Genomic DNA, 24768 nt, shown 5'->3' on the forward strand with positions numbered 1-24768 from the left:
ACCCCCGGAACAAGCATGACCTGGTTCCAATGGTCTGTGGGCACGTACCTCCTCATTGAGAATCTCCTGGCACTGGGAATAATTGACGCGCACTGCCCAGCTCCCGTTCACGAGGCATTCTCTGTACCCGTTGTCTGGAAGAAAGAGACACAAGCACAGTGAATAGCATAGGATGCAGGGTGCTGGGCACAAACCTTTTCAAAACAGAGATTTGCAAGTTGCTATGGCGAGATTTGCAGGTTGCCATGGCACCGGGCCAACTGGATCTTTTTTCTGTAATACTGACTCATTGACTTGATTATTATTATTTCAACATGGGAACCCGTTTGCCACGTTTGTTCTTTCAAAAACTTTCTTTGCAAACAAAGATGAAAGCGGGAGCCAAGAAAGAAAGAAAGAAAAGCAAATCTAGAGGAAAGGGCTGGTGGTAATTTTCCCTTCGTACCAGCTGTTCGCCCGGATGATCATTCCCTTTCTGTTTCAACACTTTCTCAGTCATAATGTGAAGCTGGCACCTTATTCCCTGCAATAGGAACTTCCTTATCATATCGGCAAATTTCATTTTCACAGGGGTGACTCTAAGCACCATGAGCTGAGAAGGCAGCTCCCGCGGCAAGCCCAGAGCAGTATCCTATTAGCGTTAGCACCAGCGGAATGACAGAGCGAGGGGGACATTGCGGGTCTATTATTAGCAAACAAGCCTTTGTGCCCTATCAGAGAAATCAGATTCAGAGATTACAAGGCCGGAAGGGACCTGTCATAGGACCAAGTTCCAAACTGTGCCTCAGTTTCCCCTTTGGCTGTATAAACCAGTCTGAATCAGACTTTACCTTCAATAACCCCTTGTTCACGGCAGACATTTGTCACCAATAAGCAAAGAACTAGAATAAAGAAATACCCCAAGCTTCAGTTTTCTCCTCACCAGAGACGTCTTTTTCTTCTTGCCACCTCTCACCAGGACATTGCCAGCAGCTCCCCTTGCCCCCCACTCAGCTGCTTCATCACCAACCACACTGGGGCCCAGTCTCTTGTTCTGCTTTCCCCCGTGTTGGAGAGCTACCTGCTCCGGACAGGCCTGAAGCCTGGGTTTCAGAGCCCAGAACACCGGACAGGTTGGTACATCCAGGAGTGGCGCGACTTGCCCCCACCTGCGTGACCCCGACCCCGCTGGCATGACCTCGCGAGCATGGTGCAGGTGAGGTCATGCTGCACGGAGGACACCATTTCAAAGAGTGCACCACGCCGCCCAGCATGACCTCACACGCGTGTGCGCAAAGACCCGCCAGTGGAGGCGGAGCAGCGTGCTCTTGCCAATGGCGTCCTCCATGTGGGATACCAGACAAAACCTCACGTCTGGTTTTTGTCTCAGCCCCTTGGTGCCAGCGATAACCTCAGTGCGGCGCCAGGAGGCGCTGGGCTGCAGGCAGTGGAGCGGGTAGAGCAGTGGGGGGTGATCTCCCCTCAGTGACAGTGCTGGCCCCAATACCCGAGCGCCGCAGCAGGGGGCACCCTCTCTTGAATGAAACACGAAGCCAATACCTTTCCCACGCCGGGATGTGGTTAGCTTCCTCCTGCCGGCCACTCTCCACCTCCGTAGTGCTGGCTTTGCGGTGGGATGGAGCCACAAACCCTTTGTCATTTGGTGTGAATGCACACAACACTTTGGTACCGTATGTACCCCCCGCCCCTCAGCAGTGAGGCACTCAGATAGCCCAGTGATGAGCATGGTATCCATGTGCCCATAGCTAAATGGCTTGGACAGAGAAACCTGTCCTTTCATCCCCCTCTGGAGGCCTGTGGCCGCTAGATGTGATCACGCACCATTTGTTTCTGATGCACACTTCACACACACCATCAAATGGGAGGGCTAGATTAGTGATGAGAGATCTGTGAATGTGAATCAGAGACGACACATTACAGTGCCAGCCGTGGAGAATTCACAGGGACACAGACAGCCCTTAGATTGTTTGTTAAATAAAACAAACAAACAACCCCCCACCCAGAGTTATTGATGGTGCAATGATTTCACAGCATCTTCCTGCACACCATCTCCCTTCGGATCAATTTATGCCCTCAAATGCCACAGAGCTGCGACAGGCAGCGCTGATCCCAAACCCAAGCCCGAGGTTAATTTATTGCACTCACCACTCTTGTTGCCCCTCCGGTCAATATATGGCCACTAGCAGGGCTGGCTCCAGCTTTTCTGCTGCCCCAAGCAGCGGAAAAAAAAAAGTGAAGCCCTGATCAGTGGCACTTCGGCGGCAGCTCAGCCGTGCCGCTTAATTCTTCAGTGGCAACTCAGCGGCGGGTCCTTCGCTCTGAGAGGGACCGAGGGACCCGCTGCTGAATTGCTGCCGAAGACCCTGGACGTGCCGCCCCTTTTCATTGGCCGCCCCAAGCACCTGCTTCCTTTGCTGGTGCCTGGAGCCAGCCCTGGCCACTAGGGCTGTCAAACGATTCAAAAATATATTCGTCATTCACCACAAGATTAAACAGAAAGAACCGTGCTTAATCGCAGATTTCATTGCGCCGTTTAACACTAACAATACTCATTGAAACGTATTCTAAGTATTTGCGGATGTTTCTCTACATTTGCAACTACACTGGAAGTGAAAGTGCAACTTACAAATGTCGAAGCTAAACACGGATGTTTAGCGCATCTGGCACGGAAAGACCTTGTAGCGTCGTCGACAAGAGTGCCGTGCGAATGCCTGTTCTCGCTTTTAGGTGACATCGCAAATAAGAAGCTTGTTTGCCTTAGCGATTGGCTGAACAAGAAGCAGGACAAGTGTAGGCTCGAAAGTTTTATATGGTTTTGTTTTTGAGTGCAGGTATGTAGCCCCCCCCCAAAATCTACGTTTGTTAGTTGCACTTTCACGATAAAGAGATTGCACTACGGTACTTGTATGAGGTGAACTGAAAAATACTATTTCTTTGGTTTATCTTTTGATAGTGCAAACATTTGTAACCTAAAATAATGACATAAAGCGAGCACTGTACACTTTGTATCCTGGGTTGTAACTGAAATCAACATCTTTGAAAATGTCGAAAAGCATCCCAAAGCATCTGTAATACATGTAAATTGGGGGCCTATTATTGTTTAGCAGTGCGATTACAACTGCCATGAACCACGACTGTTTTTTAAAATCTAGTTAATCTGTTTCGTGTTAATCGCGTGCCTCTAACTGCAATTATTTGACAGCCCCGACGGCAACGTTTCTCCACAAAGGCTGCCAGTGCTAATGAACAACGGTGGAGCTGGTTTGTTCACTGCAAAATTCAACACAGGAGTTGCAGTCAGTCCAGCAGAGGTCTAGGCAGGGCCAACTCTAGGCCCCAGCACTCCAAGCATGTGCTTGGGGCGGCACTTTCCAAGGGGCGACGCTCCGGCTCCTTTTTTTTTTTCCTTGGGGTGCAAAAAGCTGGGAGCCAGCCCTGAGCAGAGGTGAGCTGCAGTGGTGGGGGATGCGGGGAAGGCCGCAGGAAGTAACCCTGAGGGGGGCAGAGAAACCGCTTCCCCCCCAGCTCACCTCCACCCACTGCTGCCTGCTCCTCCAAGTGTGCTGCCGCTCCGCTTCTCCCGCCTCCCTCCCAGGCTTACCATGTGGATCAGCTGTTTTGCAGCAAGCCTGGGAGAGGGGGAGGAGAAGCGGAGCGGCGATGGCGCGCCCAGGGGAGCAGGCAGAGTGGAGGTGAGCTGAGGCGGTGGGGGGCACAGGGAGGGCTGCAGGGAGTAACTGTGGGGGGGCAGAGGAACCACTCCCCCCCAACTCATCTCCGCCTCCTCCCTTGAGTGCACCGCCGCTCCGCTTCTCCCCCCTCCCTCCCAGGCTTGCCTGGGAGGGAGGGGTAGGAGGGGAAATGCAGTGCACCCGAGGGAGGAGGTGGGTCCGGGGATTTGGGGAAGGGGTTGGAATGGGGCGGGGAAGGGGTGAAGTTGGGGTGAGGCCGGGGGGGCGTGGAAAATTTTTTTTGCTTAGAGCGGCAAAAAACTTGGAGCCGGCCCTGAGTCTAGGCCAGTAATAACCAGGTACCGTGGATGAGAGATGTATTGGCAGAATTGCATGGGGATCCCAGGACTGGAATAGCAGGGAGTACTGCAAGCTAGGGGGGAGGCACTTTCCAGCTGTGTGCGTGTGCACGCGAGTGGTGCTGCACTGGGATAATGGTCAGAAGCCAGGGCAATGTTACTGCATGTTTCACAGCCCACTGGGTTAATAGTGAATGCTACATTTTGCAAGACTGGGACCAGTCTACACCTAAAACAGCCTCTCAGCTCCTAAAGCCTTTAGGGTGACCAGATATCCTGATTTTATAGGGACAGTCCTGACATTTGGAGCTTTTTCTTATATAGGCACCTATTACCCCTCACCCCCGTCCCGTTTTTCACACTTGCTGTCTGGTCACCCAACCTGTGCTCCACAAGGAATCCAAACTGGATGCAAAATCTGGAGAGAACCCAGGAAACTGGATTGGACTCAGGACATGGCCAACACTGAAGTAGATTGGCGCGAGGTACAGAGGACTCTTTCCTATGTGCCTGGCTGGTACGTCTTGCTCACAAGCTCACGGTCATACTGATCCCCAGAGGGGGGTCGGTAAAGAATTTCCAAGGGAGCACAGATTGGCACCTAATCAATTCCCTGCCAATGCAGGGGCCTCGGGCATGGTCTCTGCCTGCGGCACACAGCTGTTTAGTCTCAGGAGGACTTAAATGCTCGAGTTTAACCAAAGTCATTGCGCTCAATACGGGATAATCGGTGAAATGTACAGACCTGTGCTATGCAGGTCAGACTAGGAGAGGTGAAGGTTTGTGGGACGCTTGGATGGTGTCTGCACCATATTGTGAATTCTAAAAGTCCCACAAAACAGCTAAACAAACAAAAAGTGGGGCCGGGTGGGTCAGGGGGTCTCAAACAACACTGCAAATTTGGAGCCACCTTGAGCTTCCTGGTTATCATTACACTGCACAAGATGGCTACTCAGAGCTTAGTAGTAGGAGCGGGGCTAGGGATTCAGCCTGTCCCGCTTTCAACACCCAGGTCCCCCAACACTGAGCTGTAGGAGAATCTTCATTTGCTAGTAGCAGCGCTGGGCCTAAGACACACAGTTGAGTAGCTCTGATTCTACCCGGTAGATTGCAGTGGTGTGCACATGCACACACACACATATACACACGTGCATACACACTCACCCACACCCAATTCACAGGCCCTTAAAAGGATTCAAGGCAAAGTGACTTGGCCAAAGTCACACAGCGGGCAGTGGCACTCAGGTCTCCAGATGCCCACTAACCGAACCGGGTCAATAGCTGTGAGTACAAAGCGCTGGCAGATGGGCACATTAATTCTGAGAGTGCCAGGTGCCAGGATGTGGCGAAGGACAAAACGGTGGAGGAGCTATTGTGTGGGAAGGCCGCTGAGTGGGAGAGAGCGGAAGCGAGTATGTGAATGTAAGCACCAGCTGTCAGATTCCTCTTCATCCTGATTGTACCAATTGAGGAACTGGAAGATGCCTGGGTCACGGGTCCTGCTGTCAGCTTCAACAAGGCCAGTCAAAGGGCTGCTCACGTTGGGAGCTCTTTAGGGCAGGAGCTGTCGTTTTGTTCTGTTTGTACTGCGCCTGGCACAATGGGATGGTGGTCCATGATGAAAGCTGCTAGCCGCTATAGCTAATGATAAACATCCAACACACAATGCTGAGGCGAGGGCAGTATTGCTTCAGTGAAGAAAGGAACTCCGGGGGAAGCTTCCGTTTGAATAAAACCACAGTGATTCCCTCTGAAGGAAGGATGGGCCAGTGGTTAAGGGAATAGCTTATGACTTGGGAGTCCTGGACTCCATCCCCTCCTCTACCACCGACATCTTGTGTCACCTGGGGCAAGTCTTGTAGGATAAATCTACACAGCTCACGGCAGCGAGCCTCCCAGGCTGGGCCTGGTGGGGGTTGTGCCAGTGTTATAAAAGTGGCCAGTAGCTGCCTCATCCAGGGTCTGAAGCCCACCCCCTCTCTAGGCTTCAGAGCCCAAGCTCCAGGATAGCTCAGTGGTTTTTAAGCCTTGGCCTACTAAACCCAGAGTTGTGAATTCAGTACTTCAGGAGGCCATTCAGGGACCTGGGGCAAAAATCTGTCTGGGGATTGGTCTTGCTTTGAGCAGGGGGTTGGACTAGATACCTCCTGAGGTCTCTTCCAACCCTGATATTCTATGTTTACATGGCTATTTTCAGTGAAAGCCCAAGTCTGTCTATCTGGGCTGGGAGGCTCGCTGCTGCAGACTGTGTGGACAAGCGCTTAGCCCCATTGCAAGGCCTAACTGATTTAGGAGCCCAAGTTTAATTTTTCAAAAGGCATTTAGGCGTTCTCTAAGAGCTCACACTTAGAGCTGGTGACGAAATGGGCTCTTCCCCCCAATTTCCATGGAAAATGTGGACTTTTCCTCCAAAAATCAAAGATAAGAAAATGTTCCACAGGCTGACACGCTTCCATGTTCAGCCAAAAGCGTTTGCGATGAGATTTGGAGATTTTCCGTGGAAAGCGCTTCCTTGTGGTGAAAGGGCGACAGTCAGCCAAACACCCGACTCTCTGTCGAAAAATAGTTTAGCCAGAATATTTCCCACAAGTCCTAGTCACATTCTGTGGGTCTGACCTGGCAGCCCTGGCCAAGGCAAGGAGTGCCAGCGAGGTCAGATCTGCTCTAGGAATTATTTTGGGGGCAGTTCCCTGGCTTGTGTTATATAGGAGGTCAGACTGGTTGATTGGCCTGGTCCCTTTTTGCCTTAGAATCTATGTCCGTGGGGATCATATGATCCAGTGTTTGCTGGACTGGGGGCTAACACAGGCTGCCACACAACATGCTAACCAGACTCATGGCAGACAGGAGATCACTTTTTGAATATGCGCATCTCACTTGGCTGCTTTCTTTTGCAAAGGCATCACAGAAGAGGTGGCAGCGCTGGGAGATCCCGTGGCCTCCTCACCTGAACAGAAGTTGCACACCTTGTGGAAGATTCCCATCCCTGCTCCGCAGGCCCAAGAGGCTCAGCGCGTGGAAGAAATTTCCCAATGCCAGGTATGTGGAAGGCTGGTGCACTAGTCAAGGCGCCAGCCCCAGACTTGGGTAGACCCAGGTTCCCATTGTTAACTACGAATCTCAATACCTTTGAGGCCTCTCTTTTTCATCTGTAAAATGGGTATATGAGCACTGCCCGACCTCATGGGGATGTTGTGAGGATGAAGATTGTATGCGGCTCTGATGCTAAGATAATAGGAACCTCTGATAAATAAATAGCTCTGAAATGACCTCACCTAGGCTTAGCCTCACCTACTATAAATTTAGCCATGAAATTGTAGGGAAATGGGAGGCCAAAGGGCATGAAAGCGATAGGAAAATGTGACCAGCATCCCTTACATCTCTGTCCGTGAGCCCATCTCCCCTCCTAATAAACTGAAGACGCTGGCGAGCGGTGCCGGGTTGCAAAGCCACCAGCGAGTCACTGTAAAATGCTTTGCCAAACAATGAAGACATCAAAGCAGAGCCAGGCAGGAGGAAAATAAACCTGCTCAATTTTGCTGAGCAAAGCTACCTTCCCAACAATGAAGTCGCCCCAGAGATCAAACAAACAAATCCACGCGGCCTTGCAAAGAAGCATTGCCGGAAAGTCCCCATGACAACAAGCTGACATCACAAAGGTAGTCTCATCATTAAGTCATTAAATATAACGCCGTGTGGACAATCATGATAAACAGCAGCTTAAGAACAGTAATGAAATATAAACCCATTATCCTGTTCCCTGGGAGAGCCGGGGATAATTCATGTTTCTGATGGATTTTTTTTTGGTTGATAATTATCACCACTTTTGAGGGGAAAAAAGATACCCTTCTCCGTGCCTTAGCCATTAATCAGACTCGAGGTTTCTCCCACCCCTTCTTCCCCAACCTCTGGCTCTCAGCAAAACTTCATCAGCCATTGCAAGCGATGTTCGTTAAAATGCCGTGAACAAGAATAAACAGAAAACAATTCCCTTCAGGGCCCTTATGTCCGAGGGCGCTTGGAAATTTGCACTTTCCTTTTCTCTGTGGAAGGATGAGACAGTTCCTAAAAACAGAGGCACAGACCCGCTTTCTACCCACATATTTACTCCTGAGGCTGATCCGGACATTTTAGATAATAACCTAGTATTCTTTCTCTCAAGCACATTGATATGGACCTACGGTGCTTATTTCCCGCCCCCATGATATCTGAACACCACACGTGTGCTGGGCAGGTGCCCATGTCAACAACAAAATAAGCAGAGGCTCTTTGGTAGCCATCAATGGGGTTTTCCTTTTGCCGCATTGCCCTGTCATAGCCCTGTGTGTGTGCATCTGATGCCACACTTATCTCTGGGGGGTCAGTAACACTGGTGCTGCTGCCCCCTTCCCATTCTCTCCCCATCAGACCCACGTGCCTTACTTGTGGTGTTGTATCGGACTCCGTAGAAGTATTCGGGGCAAGGGCGAGCCACCACCTGCCCCACAGCACTCCGGGGCCAGCATGTACCGATCAGGTCTATGGAGGCATTGCACTGGAGACCTGGGAGAGACAGGGGAGAGGGTTACCAGAGATCCCAAAGTTACCTGCATGGAGCTCCCCCCGACCCCGCAGCACCCCTTGGGCAACAGAGCAAAGGGACTGAACCCTGCACAGCTGGGGGCATGGTGGGCTAGATTTGTTGCTGGCTTCTCACTGTATCCCATTCCCATTCCCAGCTGCTTGCTCTATCCCATTATTCCCTAACACACTGGAAGCTTTCTTGCTCTGAAGCCATCATTGCTGGCCACTGTCAGAGCCTGTTTCTTCACTAAATAAAAAAGAGGTCTCTCTTACGAGATAGCGAACTTGAAATAGCCACAGCGTTGCAAGCTCCTAGTGGAGACCAGGCATGGGGAAGGGTTACCTTGCTGTAGCTGGCTATGGTGAAACCCTACACCACTGGCTCCTAAACTGAACCAGTTTATGAACCACCTTCTTAAAAACTTGTTGTGAAGCAACGGACGGAACATTAAGCTCATGTACCATCAGTGGTACATGTACTGCAGTGTGGAAGCACCTGCCTTAAACCCTCCCCCTCCATCCTTTATCTCAACCAGCAACTACTGCTACATCATGGTTTCCACTCGGGTTTTACAGCAAAACAGCTAATGTGCAACAGCTTATCTCATTGCAGAAACACACCTCTTTCCCTAGTGAAGGCAAGCCCAGGAACTGGACTAGCTTGAACATAGGTGTGACTGGGGAAATGCTTTCTCTACCCTGGGTTGGAGTCTGTCTGGGGATACCTGCGTTTCAGACTCCAATGCAAAGTGGATTATAATCAAGGGGCCTGGGTGGATTTGGAATTGGAGGGAGGCAGCAGAGACTTTCAGTCTCAATTGGGTAGTTCAGCTCCATCCCTGGTGAGAGGGAACCAAAAGTTGTGACAATAAATGAGAGTTTCCTGCTGCTTTATGTATAATGAGTTGTTTGGTTATGTTTACAGCTGGTTGGAAATGGTGTGTGTGTGTGCGTGTGCCTGAATACCAAAACATTTCAATTAGGAAATTCTGCTGCAATTGCCTCATGGGAGTTGTAGTTCACTTGTCTCACGCTCCCATTCTCCTCTCTAAGGCAGGCTCCTTGGTCAGACTACATTTTCCATGATGCAACATGGTGTCCCCTCATAGTGAGAGGAGGCAGTTGTATCTTGGGAGTCCCTGGATGTGGTGCATCATGGGAGATGTAGTCTGACCATGGACCCTGGCTCATGAAGGAGAAGGAACTATAGCTCCCATGAGGCACCACAACATCTTAGCTAAATGTTGGGTTTCTGACAAAAAAAAAAAAACCTCACAAAATTTTCAAAGGCGGAAGAAACTTTTCACACAAATTTTGTTTAGCTGAAAAGCCAATTTTCTGTTAAAAAACAAATTGTAATGAACATTTTCCAACCAGCCCTAGTTGCAGCACCTGTTATAAAAACCCACATCTGCTGGCCAAGGAAGGACTGAATGGGCCAAGGAGCTTGACATGGGGTCTTTCGAGTAGAGCGCTGAGCCCTGGTGGAAGGAAATGCAGTCACGGTGGCCTTCAGCCTCCACGTCTATAGAAACAGCAAAAAAATCACGTATACACTGAGAGAATAACAAGGTAGCAGGGGGTTTCCTGTGGCACAGAGAGCCCTGTCTGTTGAGGGGTCACCATGTTTGCAGGGTGAAACCTCCCCTTTCCTTCTCTCCTTCCCCCCAGGTTGCAATAATACTTTATTCCAGGTAATTGAGAATGCAAGTTTCAGCAGGGCAAGTTGGCAGCTGCATGGTTAACAGGGTATAACATATAGTTTTATTAACTCATTTGATGCCAGTAGTTGTTTCACAACCCAGTCCACCAGCGCAGAGCACGTACTGAGAAAAAGCAACAGCTCTTCCTTCTGTGGCACCTGTCCCTCTTCCCCATTACTCCTTTGCAGGCTCCCCTCCCCTCCAGCGGTCCTTCGGTTGGTTCCTATTCAGTTTTCAAGCACTGGGTCCTCTGGAAGAACCCAGAGGGAGTTTGTGCTTCATGCTGCCTTTGGGGCAGCGAAAGAGGCATGATTTGGCTCACGATGTTTTGGGCACATGTTCATCAGCTAGAGTCTATTTGTGGCACCTGGAATTAAGCATGTTGCTTTCAGGGTTGAAAATAAGTCTGCATTCGTAGTGCTATGTGCGGAACACTTTCTGCGTGAAAAGATTTTCGGTGCATTGCAGGCGGAATAATCCAACATCAAATTTTAATAGTGGCTTTAACTCTGATCTCCTTTTCTTGGTGTGGGTTTAGCACTCAGTAAACTGTGGTACTGTACAGGAAATCAGCTCTATCCGGGCCATGGCTAATACGGCTAATGAAAGAACAGTGTGTTAATTCAGGCTTTATTGAGGCCAGATTGCAGAGTTATTTATATATATTTTTAACATAGTACAGGATGTTCTGCAGCAAAATATGTCTTTGTTACATCTGAGGATTAGATACAAAACCGATTTCTCTGTGTCATGTCAACATAATTCAATAATTAACATTCTGCAGTTTGAAGAGGTGTGTGCAACAGACCTTGAAAGGTGTTTGTCTGGTTTAGTGCAAAGCACTTATAGTTATTGAAGATACAGCAGCAGTTTCTGGGCTGAAATGAGTGATTTCATTCTTTTCTAACTGGCTTTCAGTAACTTCACATCTCAAATACTGTGCACTTGAATCTGAGCTCAGTTACACCAACTCTACATAGGACTTGAATGGAGTTACTCCATACTTTTGTTGATATGAGAGCAGAATAGACCCAAGTGTATCTCGGTAGCTGCAGTGCATTGTGAGGGAGTTCTGGTTGCAAATGGACATTTTAATGTTCATGTTCAGGTGTCTACGTTTCTCCTACACTGCATATGAATAAAGCTGGCCAAAAACAATTGGCCAAAAAATTGGATTTTTGATAAAATGCAAATATGTGTGAAAAAAAAATCTGTTTTTCACTGAAAAACTAAAAATGGACTGTTTGATGAGTTTTTGATGAAAACACAGAGTCCTTTATAAAAATTGCTGAAAAAAATGTTTTCCTCAAAAAATTATTGCAGGATAAAAATCATTTCCCAATAGTTCTACATCCAAATTGTAAAAGCATTCAGAGTTTTGGAAACAATTCCATATTTTTCAGTGGTAAGGTGTTTTTAATTATAACTTTATTTTTACTAACGTTTATGTTGCTGTAGCAATCTTAAGTTGCCCATTCCTTGGGAAAAAAAAATCATGGTGGTCATTCTGACGTGCTGTGTGATCTTGGGCAGATTCCATTTAATCCCACGTGCCTTAGTTTCCCCATTTGTAAAATGGGGCTTATCACCTGCCTACATCATTGAAAAATGAGAAGTCAGAATATTTATAAAGGGTAAACAGAATGACCTGAATAACTAAAGGTTTACATAGCTTGACATTGACCCCGGGCATAATAATGGAATGGCGGATATGGTGTGCTATCAATACAGAGTGAAAGGAGATGGAAATATAATTAATACCAGCCAATAATAGTTTTCACGGAATTTAGATCTTGTCAGACAGACGTGCTATTGTTCGGTGAGACTGTTCCAAGCGTGGCTGAAAAAGGCAGCTGTCTTGATGTAATATACTTACATTTCCAAAAGGCATTTGACATCCTACCTCGTGTCTGATGAAAGAATTAGCACGATACAAAACGAAGGTGGGCCCAAAAGAAACGAATTAACACTGGACAGATCTCAACGGAGCATTATCAACCAGCAGGAGTGCCGGCGGGCTCTGCCACATTGGTACACGCGCCATGGAGGCTGCTGTTTCTACTGGGGAGAGGAGCCTGTGTAAACCTCCCCTCACTTTTCTACCAGGTAACATTTCCCCATATTTATATGCCCCCCCCCCGCCCCCCGGTCATAGCTGAACACCTTTGGCTCTGCATTGTATTTAAGCATCCCAATGCCTCTGTGAGGGCGAGCACTGCAGAGATGGGGAATCAAGGCAGAGAGACAAAGGGACTTACCTAAGGTTGCATAGGGAATCTGTGGCACAACAAGGATTTCCCCCAGAGGCTGCTAAGCCCAGGAGGAGTGACCTACCCCTGGCCCATCCTTCCTCTCACGGTCCTCTAATGCAACCACCACTATTCAGGATGAATAGGCCCCTGCTTCGTCTCCCACCCTGCCCCGGGACCAGCATTCAATGAGCCTTTGTCTGGTGGTTCAGATCCCAGTTGTGCCAAGCAGCCAGTTCCCCCAACCTTGACCCTGTGACAGAGTGTTCACCTGGGTCCCCTGTCTCTGCAGATGAAAGATTTATGGCATCAGGCAATAAACAAACCCCATAAATCAATCCTGCTGACGGAGCTGCCTGTGGCTGGTGCACAGAGAGCTGAGAACTGCTGCCTTTCTGGGACTGCAACGGCCGGGTGGGGTCGGGACGTCCCAGCAGCTGGCCTGAGGCGGAGCAGCTAAGGCAATACTGTGGCCAGTGGCAGATCAGTTAATGTCCAAGCTCAGACAGTGGTGGGGACAGACGGGTCAGGGGGGATTTGGAAGGTACTATGGAGCCCTTTGCCTCTAGGTCACCATCCTGAGCAGCCCTGGGACAACTCTAAGCTCTGCAACAGCGTCTCAGCAGCTCACTCAGTGGCCGCCTGCTGCATTGCGAGAGAGGGAGAAGAGGCACTGTGGCTGCTCCATTGGCTACTTCCCAGCCAGGCTACAGGAGCCCAGTGAAAGCAGGGAAGGAGCACTGAACCTGGGGTGGGGGGGGCTAACACAGGATGGCCCCTTTCCTCCAAACAGCCCCCACACCCCGGCAGCCCAGGAGCAGGGAAAAGAGGAGAAGATGGACCCCAACAGCCAGTTGTGCCCCTGACTCACTGTCTGAGCTCTAGGGGTTGTTTTAACTTCCACCGGCTGGCAGCAATCCCATAGGGACCACGCGCCTTCTGGGATTAGCTGGAGTCTGGGGTGCAGCAGCCACTCCCCCCCACAAGCCTGGACTGTGCCGGGGGCTGCAGGGATGGGGGCGAACCGGCTATGTCGGCTGCATGCCCACAGGGCCCTCCTCCAACAGGGGACTTGCAGGTGATGTTTGCCCCCTTTGTGTTGCCCGAGGGCTCAAGGGGATCTGCCCAAAGTAGGGATTGTGGCCCCTCGACCCTGCTTCAGTGAAACACTGGCGCCCTGGCTGGAACAGCTGGATATCCCTGCAGCAAGGTATGCCTGGGATGCTTGACCTGCCCGGGCAGTGCCCACTCTCTGCCTACAAGGACATCAGTCTGGCACCCTTCACATGCACTACATTCAGCGTTGTGTGAGTGTGATATACAAAATGAGCCTGCTCAGCAGTCTCGGGGGGAGGCAGCAGGGTCGCAGGAAAAAAGAATCTGTCCAGGCCCTAAATGTGGGCTGGGCCCTCCCTTTCCTCGTCCCCTGTAAGTGTCACAGGCGTGACCGGGAGGCTGGATCCTGACTGACAGCACCTAGCCCCAGATCCTGGGAGTTAGGGGCTTCGATAGCTGTCAGCAGCTGGGCCTTGCCCCCTCGTCAGGAGGTGGCCGAGGGCTGAAACTGGTCACCAGGCAAGTCCCGCTGAATGCAAACAGGATCCTGAAGCAGAGGATGTGGGGTGGGAGCTGACATCACGGAACTGGAGGGCCCAGACCCACTCCCAGTCAGCCGGAGTGGGATGGAATATGAATCTAATTCACAGCCCAGAAGCTAGCCTGGAAGCACACAAGCCACACCAGATTTCAAGGAAATCAGGTTAACTGTGCAGATTTTAGAGTCTAAACCTTAAATAGAGCAGAGCTGGTAGTCTGCCATAAAAAAAGAAATGGGTGTTACTAGGTGAATTATTTAAGCTCAATACCAATGTGGACACAAGAACAAATGGATATAAACTGGCTATCAGGAAGTTTAGACTTGAAATTAGACAAAGGTTTCTAACCATTAGAGGAGTGAAGTTCTGGAACAGCCTTCCTAGGGGAGTAGTGGGGGCAAAAGACATATCTGGCTTCAAGACTAAGCTTGATAAATTTATGGAGGGGATGGTATAATGGGATAGCCTAATTTTGGCAATTAATTGATCTTTGATTATTAGCAGGTAAGTATGCCCAGTGGTCTGTGATGGGATGTTAGATGGGGTGGGATGTGAGTTACTACAGAGAATTCTTTCCTGGGTGCTGGCTGGTGAGTCTTGCCCACATGCTCAGGCTTTAGCTGATCGCCATATTTGGGGTTGGGAAGGAATTTTCCTCCAGGGAAGATTGGCAGAAGCCCTGGGGGGTTTTCGCCTTCCTCTGCAGCATGGGGCATGGGTCACTTGCTGGAAGGTTCTCAGCACCTTGAGGTCTTTAAACCATGATTTGAGGACGTCAATAGCTCAGACATAGGTTAGGGGTTCATTACAGGAGTGGGTGGGTGAGATTCTGCGGCCTGCGTTGTGCAGCAGGTCAGACTAGATGATCATAATGGTCCCTTCTGACCTTAAAGTCTATGAGGTTCTGTTCCATTTGTCCCTCATGACTAGCTGCTCATTGGCTGCACCTGGCTACCAGTGTTTAGAGCACTGCTTAGCGTGGAAATTATATTGATCAGATACGAAACGCATCCATGTTTTCTTTTCCAGCCCATCCATATTTTAGAGGGAATTATTCTGCAAGCTGCTTTCTGCAAACACCTGCTCTGGCCTCGGCAGAATTGTTTATAAGAGTGACATTGTTTATGTTCTTCCCAGCTGTGATGACAATAAGAGGTCGAGGGGATCTCTGCACATGTGTGTGTGCACTGGCGAGTTACACTGGTGCACATCAGCTGTGCTCGGGCGTAGAATGCCTTCCTCTGTGTTTAGCATGCGTCGCTTTGAAAGCAGCACAGACTTAACTGGAAAAAAAGCACTGTTATCACTGAATAAGAGTATCCGCATAGGCATAACCACAGCAGGCTAATGAGATTGTCAGAGATGTGCTGGTAAATCTCCCCATGTTGACAAACCCTATTCATTAATTGAAACCTGTTCCTAACTGACTTAAGATAAACCAAAACAAAAAAGTAGGATTTAAACTGAAGTAGGCACGTCCACACTGCCTTTGGCAGCGCAGTTTACAGCTTAAGCTGGTGCAAGTCCGAGCCCCGAGCTGGAGAGCTTGGTCCTGTCTTCGTGATGGACGAGAGGTCCAAACCCAGATACAATTCTCCCCCAGTTTGAGTTGTGGGCTGGCAAGGAGCTCAGGGAAATGTGGGCTTGCCATCAAGAAATAAGACTCCTGATCAACTCCCTGTGGAGGCAGTGGAAACGCCAGCACTTGAGCTATTTCAAACTGGACTGGAGAAAGACCCCCCAGAATATCTAGCAGTGCAGGGGTTATTTCTCCACATGCCGCTGGGTGAGTTTAAAATCAGTTCCAGCTCTCGGATCCATGATTGCTGCTCCCTTCTGTATCTCACGTTGCTCACAGATCCGGTACGACACTGACAATGGGCTCTGTGATGATCACGTCCATGAGATGGAAATCACATGCACGCGGCGAGCAACATGCCAGGTTTACACCATGTATGTCTCTTTCTTCTTCCTTTTTGCAACCCCGGGGGAGAAACGTGGCTTTGACGTGACTAGCTGGTGTCTATACAATGTAAATATGATACACACGGTTCTGGCATGTCACAGCCTCTCAGTCTAAGCCAGCTAAATGCTGACAATGCCTTGTGAGCCCAAACTCTGAACTGGTTTTCAGTTCTTACCCAGCTAAACTCTCCCTAAAGCGAATGGGAGTTGTGTTTGCAGATGCCATAACCTTGTGTCATAGGGGGAAAGCTCATCTGTGCAGGAGATCAAGCTCGCTATGGGGCTGGTCTGAGATGAGGGGATGAGCTCCCCAGGAGCTAAGGACCATCCCAAACCTCCCCACCTTCTGCTCCGAGTGCCAGGAGCACTTGCTCAACTTACCATCACTTGTATAAAGACACAGCAATGTGAGCGTTGAAATTTCCCCCACATAGCAAAAAATCAAAACAGCCCCCTCCACTGCGCACCCCAGTCTGCCCCTGCGGAGAGGATGAGAGAGAGAACGAACCATATATGCCAGATGTTAGTCCTGTCACTTAGTGCAGATGTTCGGGTAGGACGGTGCAGGGGTTAGCACAGAATAGAAAGGATTGATGGGTTTCATCCTTGACGCTTGCAGGATGAAACTCACCTCCGTGCAAAGAGCCTGCACAAGGCCACAACTAGCCTTAATGGGAGTTAAATGGTGCATATAGCCATGCTGGTTCCTTTGCCCAGCGCTGTGGGAATTACAGAGTTCTCTGAGATCCCAAGAGGACAGCTGTTATACAGCCGGGGTCAGCAAAGACCCCTACAGCATACGTACAGCATGGTCACAAGTCCACAAAACCACCCATGCTGTCAGCTCTATGATGGGCTGTCGGCACCTTCTGAGCTCCCACCTTCTGCGGCGGGAGCCTCTCCCTGCAGCCTCCGCAGGAGAAAGATGGATACTCAGACTCATAGACTTTAAGGTCAGAAGGGACCGGTACGATCATCTAGTCTGACCTCCTGCACAAAGCAGGCCACAGAATTTCACCCCTCCACTTCTATAACAACCCCCTAACCTATGTCTGAGTTATTCAAGTCCTCAAATTGTGGTTTAAAGACCATGAGGTGCAGAAAATCCTCCAGGAAGTGACTCGTGCCCCACGCTGCAGAGGAGGGTGAAAAACCTCCAGGGCCTCTGCCAAGCTTCCCTGGAGGAAAAGTCCTTCCTGACCCCAAATATGGTGATCAGTTAAACCCTGAGCATATCTAGACCCAAAGGTGGCCACTCAGTTGTTCGGTTTCTTTTTCGGTCATCCCATGTCCCAGCTCACCTGCAAAGCAGTCCTTGGGAGATAGTGACATACAACAGCTGTCTGGAAAGCTGCACAGCCTGCTCCTCAGAGATGTTAATTCACCCCTGTTCACCTGTTTCGCATCCTAATCCAGGAGCTAGCGCCCTCTCCATTACTTCCCTCAGTGCCTCTCTGTTTGAGTCCATTTATAGAGTCTCATAATTCATGGATTAGCCTAAGTTTTAGAAGACCTGGGTTCTAATCCCTGCTCCACCTAACTTCCATGTAACATTGGGCATGACACTTAGCCTCTCTGGGCCTCAGTTCCCCATCTGTACAATGGGGAGAACTGCCCTGCCCTGCTTCCGAGGGGGCTCGTAAGGCTAATTCCATTAAAGATGCTGGAGAGCCTTGAGATCTGCTGCTGAAAAGTGCTATAGAAGAGCTTAGTGGTGGTGTTGTTCTTGAGACAGGGCGAATGGAAGATGTCTGACCGACCTTCTCCAGCCCAGTCATTATTCTGTGTATCTCCAGTATGTCCTCTCTTAGGTCTGGTGTACACGCAACTTTTCTATACCTCTGTAAGCCACACGTGTGATGTATAATTGGAGCAGTGCAGCCCCTAATGTGGACGCAGTTACACTGGTATAAAGAGGCCTTGTACCGGCATAGCATGTTGTTCCCTTATAGGGAAAAAGCTATTCCAGTACAAGCACTTTATTCCAGTATAACCGTGTCCATCTTAGGGGGTTGTACAGCATTAAATATACCAGTCTAGTTAAAGAGGTCAAATGTTTGTGTCTGTCCAAGTTCTTATTCATCTGCTCTCTACGCTCAAGGGTTGCAGTATGTTCGGACAGAATTTTTTCCAGACTTCTGATCATTTTACATCACCCGTCTCTGAAATCCCAATTTAGTTCCTCGTCTTGGTATGTCTATATCTGTGTGAAAGACGTGCAAGACTGAAGGGGAAAGAAATGCTGATGTTGTTAATTTGACCTTTATGGATTGAAATTCCAGCAGCACCCCAAGGGAGTCGTACATGGCTGAGAAAACGAGTGCGCGGAAAGCGATTGCCTCACGGTAACATTCTCAGGGATCTAAGCTAGGGCTGGGGCAGTGTTTTTGATCAAAATGTGGGCTTTTTTTTAATCAAATGCCTTGCAAACCATAGCAAAGTATTCGGAAAAGTAACCATATTAGCTCAACTGTGCCAATTGTTTGCCAAAACACAAATTTTGTTTGGATTTAAAACCAACATTTTGTCGTTTTTTTGTTTTTTTGATGACACATTTTAAAAACATGCTCAAAACCTACATAAAAAAAAGAAAAAAATCACACGTTTGATTTCTACTGGATTCAAATCAAAACAGACGTTTCTTTAGAAAAAAATCCATTTGCTGAGTTTCTCTGAAAATCTGGCCATCCCTGGCATGAAAGCTGCCGTGTGCTAAGCATTTCGGGAAATCTAGCCCCAGTCATGAAATTTTTGCGCTGAGCAATTATGAAAATATAGTCCCTGGAATCCAAAGGTCCAAAGAGCTTTAAACAGTATGTTCTGCTTCAATTGCTTCCACCAGCCCCAGAGGGCAAACTACGAATGAATTGTGCATATCGCCAGTCAGAAAATGAGTGGGGTTTCCACTGGAACTTTCCATGAAAATGAAAAAAAATCTTTAAAACTTTTTGTTGTGTTTGGAAAAAATATCAGAAACCACAAAATGTTCATCTGAAAACTGTAAACCCCCAAGTTTATATAATTTTAAGCCAAAATTTGTAGGTTGCAGAGGTTTGATTTTTCTGACAAAACACAGGAAGTTTTCAAGGAAAAAGGACACACATTCTGTGACAATTTTTGATAGGTCCCAAATCCAATGTCTGCGACGTTTTTGGATCGGTCCTTGTGGTGCAGCCCCCCCCGCCCCCAACTCCTGGCTAAACCAAGGTCTGCCCAGTTAAGAAGCTAAAACAAGATGCCAAAAGGAGGCGGCTCGCTCTCAGTGCATGGTGCCGATCTCCATGACATGATTGTCTCTCTGCTTCCTTTTGTGTTTTGATAAGCAATGGAATAGCTAGCAAAGTTGCTGAAATTTACATTGTAGCCATTCTGCTTCAGAGTTAACAACCTGATGCTCCGGTTGGTTCACACCTCTCTGACCCATTGTTTCAGGCTTTCTGCAGGCTCTGGCAGCACATGTATAACTGGCCCAGCAGCAGTGGGTCCAGAATAATTAAGGGTCTGATCTTCCCGAAGCTTTGGCCAGCAGGAGTAGCTGGAGAGGCCACTAACTGCTTATATTCCACCAACCACTTCAGTTGGTAGAACCAGAGGAGGAAACAATTAGCAGGCAACTTCCAGATCCTCTGACAAACTCCAGTATTTGCCTGAGGACAAGGCAAACACAGTCCCTTCTCCTCCCACGATCCCCACCCTAATAATGCCTGGATCACCATCATTTCAAGGTCTGCTCTAGTTATGTCATAGATCTGGGTCATAAGTGTGTCTTAGGGTCTGTCCTCACAGTCATCTCAACTTCTTACTCGGGCTGTGATAAATGAAGTTGGGGAGGTGGGAGAGGGACGCTTCCTTTTATGGACACCCAGCCAGCCAGTAGCTATTAAATCCCTCTTAGTAGCTGTTCTCTAATTGCTCTACCTGTAAAGGGTTAAAAAAAAAAGTCTCATTGCTATGCATAGGTAAAAAGAAGTGAGTGGACACCTGGCCAAAAGAGCCAATGGGAAGGCTAGAATTTTTAAATTTGAAACATGACTCCCCCTTTGTCTGTCTGTCTGTTGTTCTCCTGGGGAGAGGTGGTTGGGGCTGAGCTATGCTGTGAAATACTTGGGCCAGGTATGAAAAAATCATCAGTGTCGTACCTAGGAATGACTCATTTAAAACCCCAGATACGTAAGTAGATTAGGAAATGTCTAGGAGGAGTTTATCCCTTTTATTTCTTTATGGCTTGTGGCTTCCTCTGTGCCAACCCCCAGGGCTTTTGCCTTTACCTGTAACCTTTAAGCTGGACCTCAAGAGAGCTATGCTTGCTGCTTAATCCTGGTGATTGCTCTTCTAAAATCTAGCAATAACTGAGTTCCTGGATATATTTTCTTTCCTTTTTTAAAAATAAAATTTACCTTTTTTAAGAACAGAATTGGGGTTTTGTGTCTTAAGAGGTTTGTGCACATGTTTAATTAGCTGGTGGCAAGGCTTCCATCCACCTAGCTACAGCCTCTCAGGGAGGCGGATCATCTTTGCCGCTGGGTGATCCCTACTGACGCATTACAGCGGTGCAGCGCCCTGCACAGGGCCGTAGGTCGGCTTAACCATGTCGCTCAGGGATACGGAATTTTCACCCCCCCCGAAAAATGCAGCTGGGTCAATCTAACTTTTCTGTGCGGAGCTGCCCTGCATCGGAAAAGCCTTGTAAGGTCTCCATGTCCATCCCCTGATGGAAAATATTGCTGACCCGCCTTTTAAAAATACTTTCAGGTCTACAAAGGTATCATTATTATCCTCCGCAAGGCAGTAGCACCTCAGAGCCCCAGGGCCAGGGCCGTGTTGTGCTGGGTGCTGTTCAGACACAGAACAAAGAGACGCCCCCTCCCTGAAGATCTTACACTTTAAGAAGAACTAAACATCGTATTGTTACAGCGAGTCCAACATTTTGCGCTGAGAAAGTTTCCTGCCAAAACAATATTTTTCTGCCGTAAACTATACAAATGATATTTTTTGGCGAGGACACATACATTGGAGATCGTGAGGCGTTCACATCCTACCACGACTGGAGCCAGGTAAGGACCGTAGATACTCTCCCACCTGCCTATGTTTTGATCTGGAGCCTGGAAGTCCGGTCTCTGTTCCCCCTTGTCTCCCATTTTTGCCTTTCCACCCTCCTGTAGCACGGGGGAGCACCCTCTTCAATGCCTTGTTTGTTCTGCCAACCCTCTTTGCCCCACACCAGCCAGTTGCCCATGTGTTAATGGTGACTGTGGCAGGGACATCATTTCAGAAAAACCGGGCAGGGGCACAGTTGGGTCAGCATACACGCAGTGGGTCTCAAACTTTTGTACTGGTGGCCCCTTTCACACAGCAAGCCGCTGAGTGCGACTCCCCCCTTATAAATTAAAAAACACTTTTAAAATATATTTAACACCATTATCAATGCTGGAAGCAAAGCAGGGCTTAGGGTGGAGGCTGAAAGCTCATGATCCCCCCCCCCGTAATAACCTCATGACCCCCTGAGGGGTCCCAACCCCCAGTTTGAGACTCCCTGACATAGAGAACAATTATGCTATGCAATTATATTATAGCCTATAAAGTCTGGTTGGAGGTCAAAAAGTGGAGCATAGAGACCTATGAAAAGTCTGAAGGGGGGAACAAAGGTTTGGGGCAGCAGCTGCCCCCCTGGGCCCATAAGCAAACGACCCCTCTGCTCTGTGGCTTCTCAGAGGGCAGACTTGCCTTTAGAATCTCTGCAGTGCTCAGGATCAAAGCGTAAGTGGCTTCCTGCACGCAAAGGGGGTCACTTCAAATGAACACCCTTGGCACAATTGCCACAACAAGGCATGGAGAGCGCTACACACAATTCCACTCAAGTGGCTGCTGCTGAGCAGCTTGGAAAAGCATCGCCCCCTTCATTGGAAAGAGGCTTTTAAAACGGTAGTGATTTTTCCCTAACAAAGGGTCAGGGCTGAAGAGGTCCCAACATTCAGAGCTGCAGTTTGCACCAGGAATTAGCATGAAACCAGGCTCCGTTTTGAGCAAAATGTCCGACCCGTCTCATTGCAAATAGCTCTCTCATAACAGCTGCTGTAAAAAGCCAGCTGCTGGGTGCTTCCCTGGAGAGAATAATTCCTAACAATAAGGCTTAAAGCCCCACTCCCATCATACTTTCTTTAGACTGGTGTTATTCAAGCCTTCCAGGCTGGCAACCCTTCATGCCAAGCCAGGAATTTTTGCAAGCCTCTGACATTCTGTTTATGCTCACAATGCTAAGCTGGGTATGCGGTTCAAGAGGCTGGCACAGAACAGTTAACCTTGATGCAGAAGGGTGCACAGGCAGCAAGTGTTTCTTTGCTTCTGATTGTAATACAATGTCTAATGCTTTTTTGTCACACCCCCTTGGGTTGTAACCCACTAGTGGAGAAACACTCTGATCCCTATTGGATTTCTTTTAAATTTCATGGAATATCAGGATTGGAAGGGACCTCAGGAGGTCATCTAATCCAACCCCCTGCTCAAAGTAGTACCAATCCTCAACTAAATCTCCCAATGGCCCCCTCAAGGATTGAACTCACAGCTCTGGGTTTAGAAGGCCAATGCTCAAACCATGGAGCTATCTCTCCCCCTTACCTAGCAATTTCCTAGGTTTCTAATGCCCTAACCCTAACCCCTCAGTGATTGCATCGTTTACATCAGATGCCCGGAGGTCATGGTGACGGGTCATGATGAAACTGCACACACTGACAATGGGACAGCTAACATTTTTTTAATATCCTTTTGGGGTAATATTCTGCATTTAGGGTCAAATTCACCCCTGTTCAGAGCCGGCACAAGAAAAATCGCACTCAAGATCCAGGAGCATAAGCTTTGTGCTGGCCCTTTGCGCAGGTGTGAAAGATGGGCATGGATAGCAACTTGTCTCACAACCCCCTGGGTCCTGTGATTTTTCCACTGGGCTCAGTACACACTACTTAAAGTGGAACCTTGGCACATGAGGTTGGAATTTTCAAATGAGCCTAGGGGAGTTAGGCACATACTTCCCATTGTCACTCAAAATCCCAGCCTGAGCGCCTGGTCTGCCGAGATCCTTGCAGAGGATTCTTGTCGCTTCTACAGCTGGTGAGGCCAGAAAACTGGGATTATTTTATTAGCATTTATTGAGCACCTATAGTGCTCCTTTTGCCTGAACTCACAGAGAAGGAGAGGTGGACCCAGCCCTGTGGGGCTTACGATCTGTAAGGGGCTGGTCTACACTGGGGGGGTGGGAATCGATCTAAGATACGCAATTTCAGTCGAAGTATCTTAGTTCGAGTTACCTAGCCATCCTCACGGTGGCAAGTCGACCGCTGCGGCTCCCCTGTTGATGCTGCTTACTCCTCCCACTGAGGTGGAGTACGGGCATCGATTCGTGGATCGATTTATCGCATCTGCGTAAGACGCGAGAAATCGATCCCTGGTAGATTGATTACTACCCGCCGGTCCGGCGCGTAGTATAGATGTACTAAGATACACAAAGCAGTTCAGGTACAGATAACGCAGAGGATCATATATACCCAGTAACTAGGAAGAGTCAACCCTAGGCTTCCTCGTAGACCGCCGTGCTCATGTAACACATTATGAAATGGGACTTGCCCTGCCTAGACCAGGTACAAAGTTGTCTTTAAGACCACATTATTTAAAGCACATTCTTTAATGGATTTTCAGGCACAACTTGTCTTCCCAGACTAGACAAATATCCCAGAGAGATCGCCACTGAAGCGTAAGTCAAAAATTTTCCATCCAAAAATGGGGTTTTCCATGAAATGAAAATCCTAGCAGAAAATGTCTGCTTTCGTTGAAGAAGTTTGATTTTTCACTGGAAACTGAAAAATGTTGACTAAAAACTGATTTTTTTTGTCCAGTTTTTGACCAAAAATGTTTGATTTTGATCAGAAAACAGGTGTGTACAGGATGCAAACGTTGGGTTTGCAGACACATTTTTGGCTTGTTTTCAGGTTTTCTATGAAAAGTTGAAATTTTGCATGGGGAACCCAGCTGCCCATTTTCTGAGTAGCATGACTGAAAAGGCCTTGTAGAAGGAATGTGATATAAAGCGGGGAATCAAATGAAGATGGAGAGGTGGCTGTGGGACCCAGAGATATGGAGCTGAGCATGTAAGAAACACTGTGGAAGAAGGGATGAAAATGAACATTTTAGCACAGTGCCATTCTCAAAATTACGGCCGTCTCTCTCTGAATGCAGAATCAGCAACTATAGAGGTGGAAATTGGGAGACACATCATAAACCCCAACATTTTGACTTTATAATATAATATAATTAGCACTGTCAAGTGATTAAAATATTGTGATTGTGTGATTAATCGTGCTGTTAAACAATAATGGAATACCACCTATTTAAATATTTTTGGATGTTTTCTACATTTTCAAATATATTGATTTCAATTACAACACAGAACACAAAGTGTACAGTGCTCACTTTATTTTTGATTACAAATATTTGCATTGTAAAAACCAAAAGAAATAGTATTTTTCAGTTCACCTAATACAAGTGCTGTAGTGGAGCATTATGAAAGCTGAACTTACCAATGTAGAATTAGGTACAAAAAATAACTGCATTCAAAAATAAAACAAAGTAAAACTTTAGAGCCTACAAGTCCACTCAGGCCTACTTCTTGGTCA

General features: G+C 48.2%; 1 protein-coding gene across 1 annotated transcript in view; it reads right to left on the minus strand.

Annotated features, from left to right (window-relative positions):
• Positions 1-24768, minus strand: part of CRHR1 (corticotropin releasing hormone receptor 1) — an 86573-nt gene that overhangs the window by 25031 nt on the left and 36774 nt on the right. Inside the window, exons 3-4 of the mRNA XM_075059573.1 lie at positions 8453-8572; positions 49-134 (exon numbers count right to left, since the gene is read on the minus strand). Of these exons, the coding sequence (XP_074915674.1) occupies positions 49-134; positions 8453-8572 (206 nt within the window). The remainder of the gene's footprint in view (positions 1-48; positions 135-8452; positions 8573-24768) is intronic.

Source organism: Chelonoidis abingdonii, chromosome 21 (genome assembly GCF_003597395.2).
Source record: "Chelonoidis abingdonii isolate Lonesome George chromosome 21, CheloAbing_2.0, whole genome shotgun sequence".
Taxonomy (NCBI): Eukaryota; Metazoa; Chordata; order Testudines; family Testudinidae; genus Chelonoidis; species Chelonoidis abingdonii.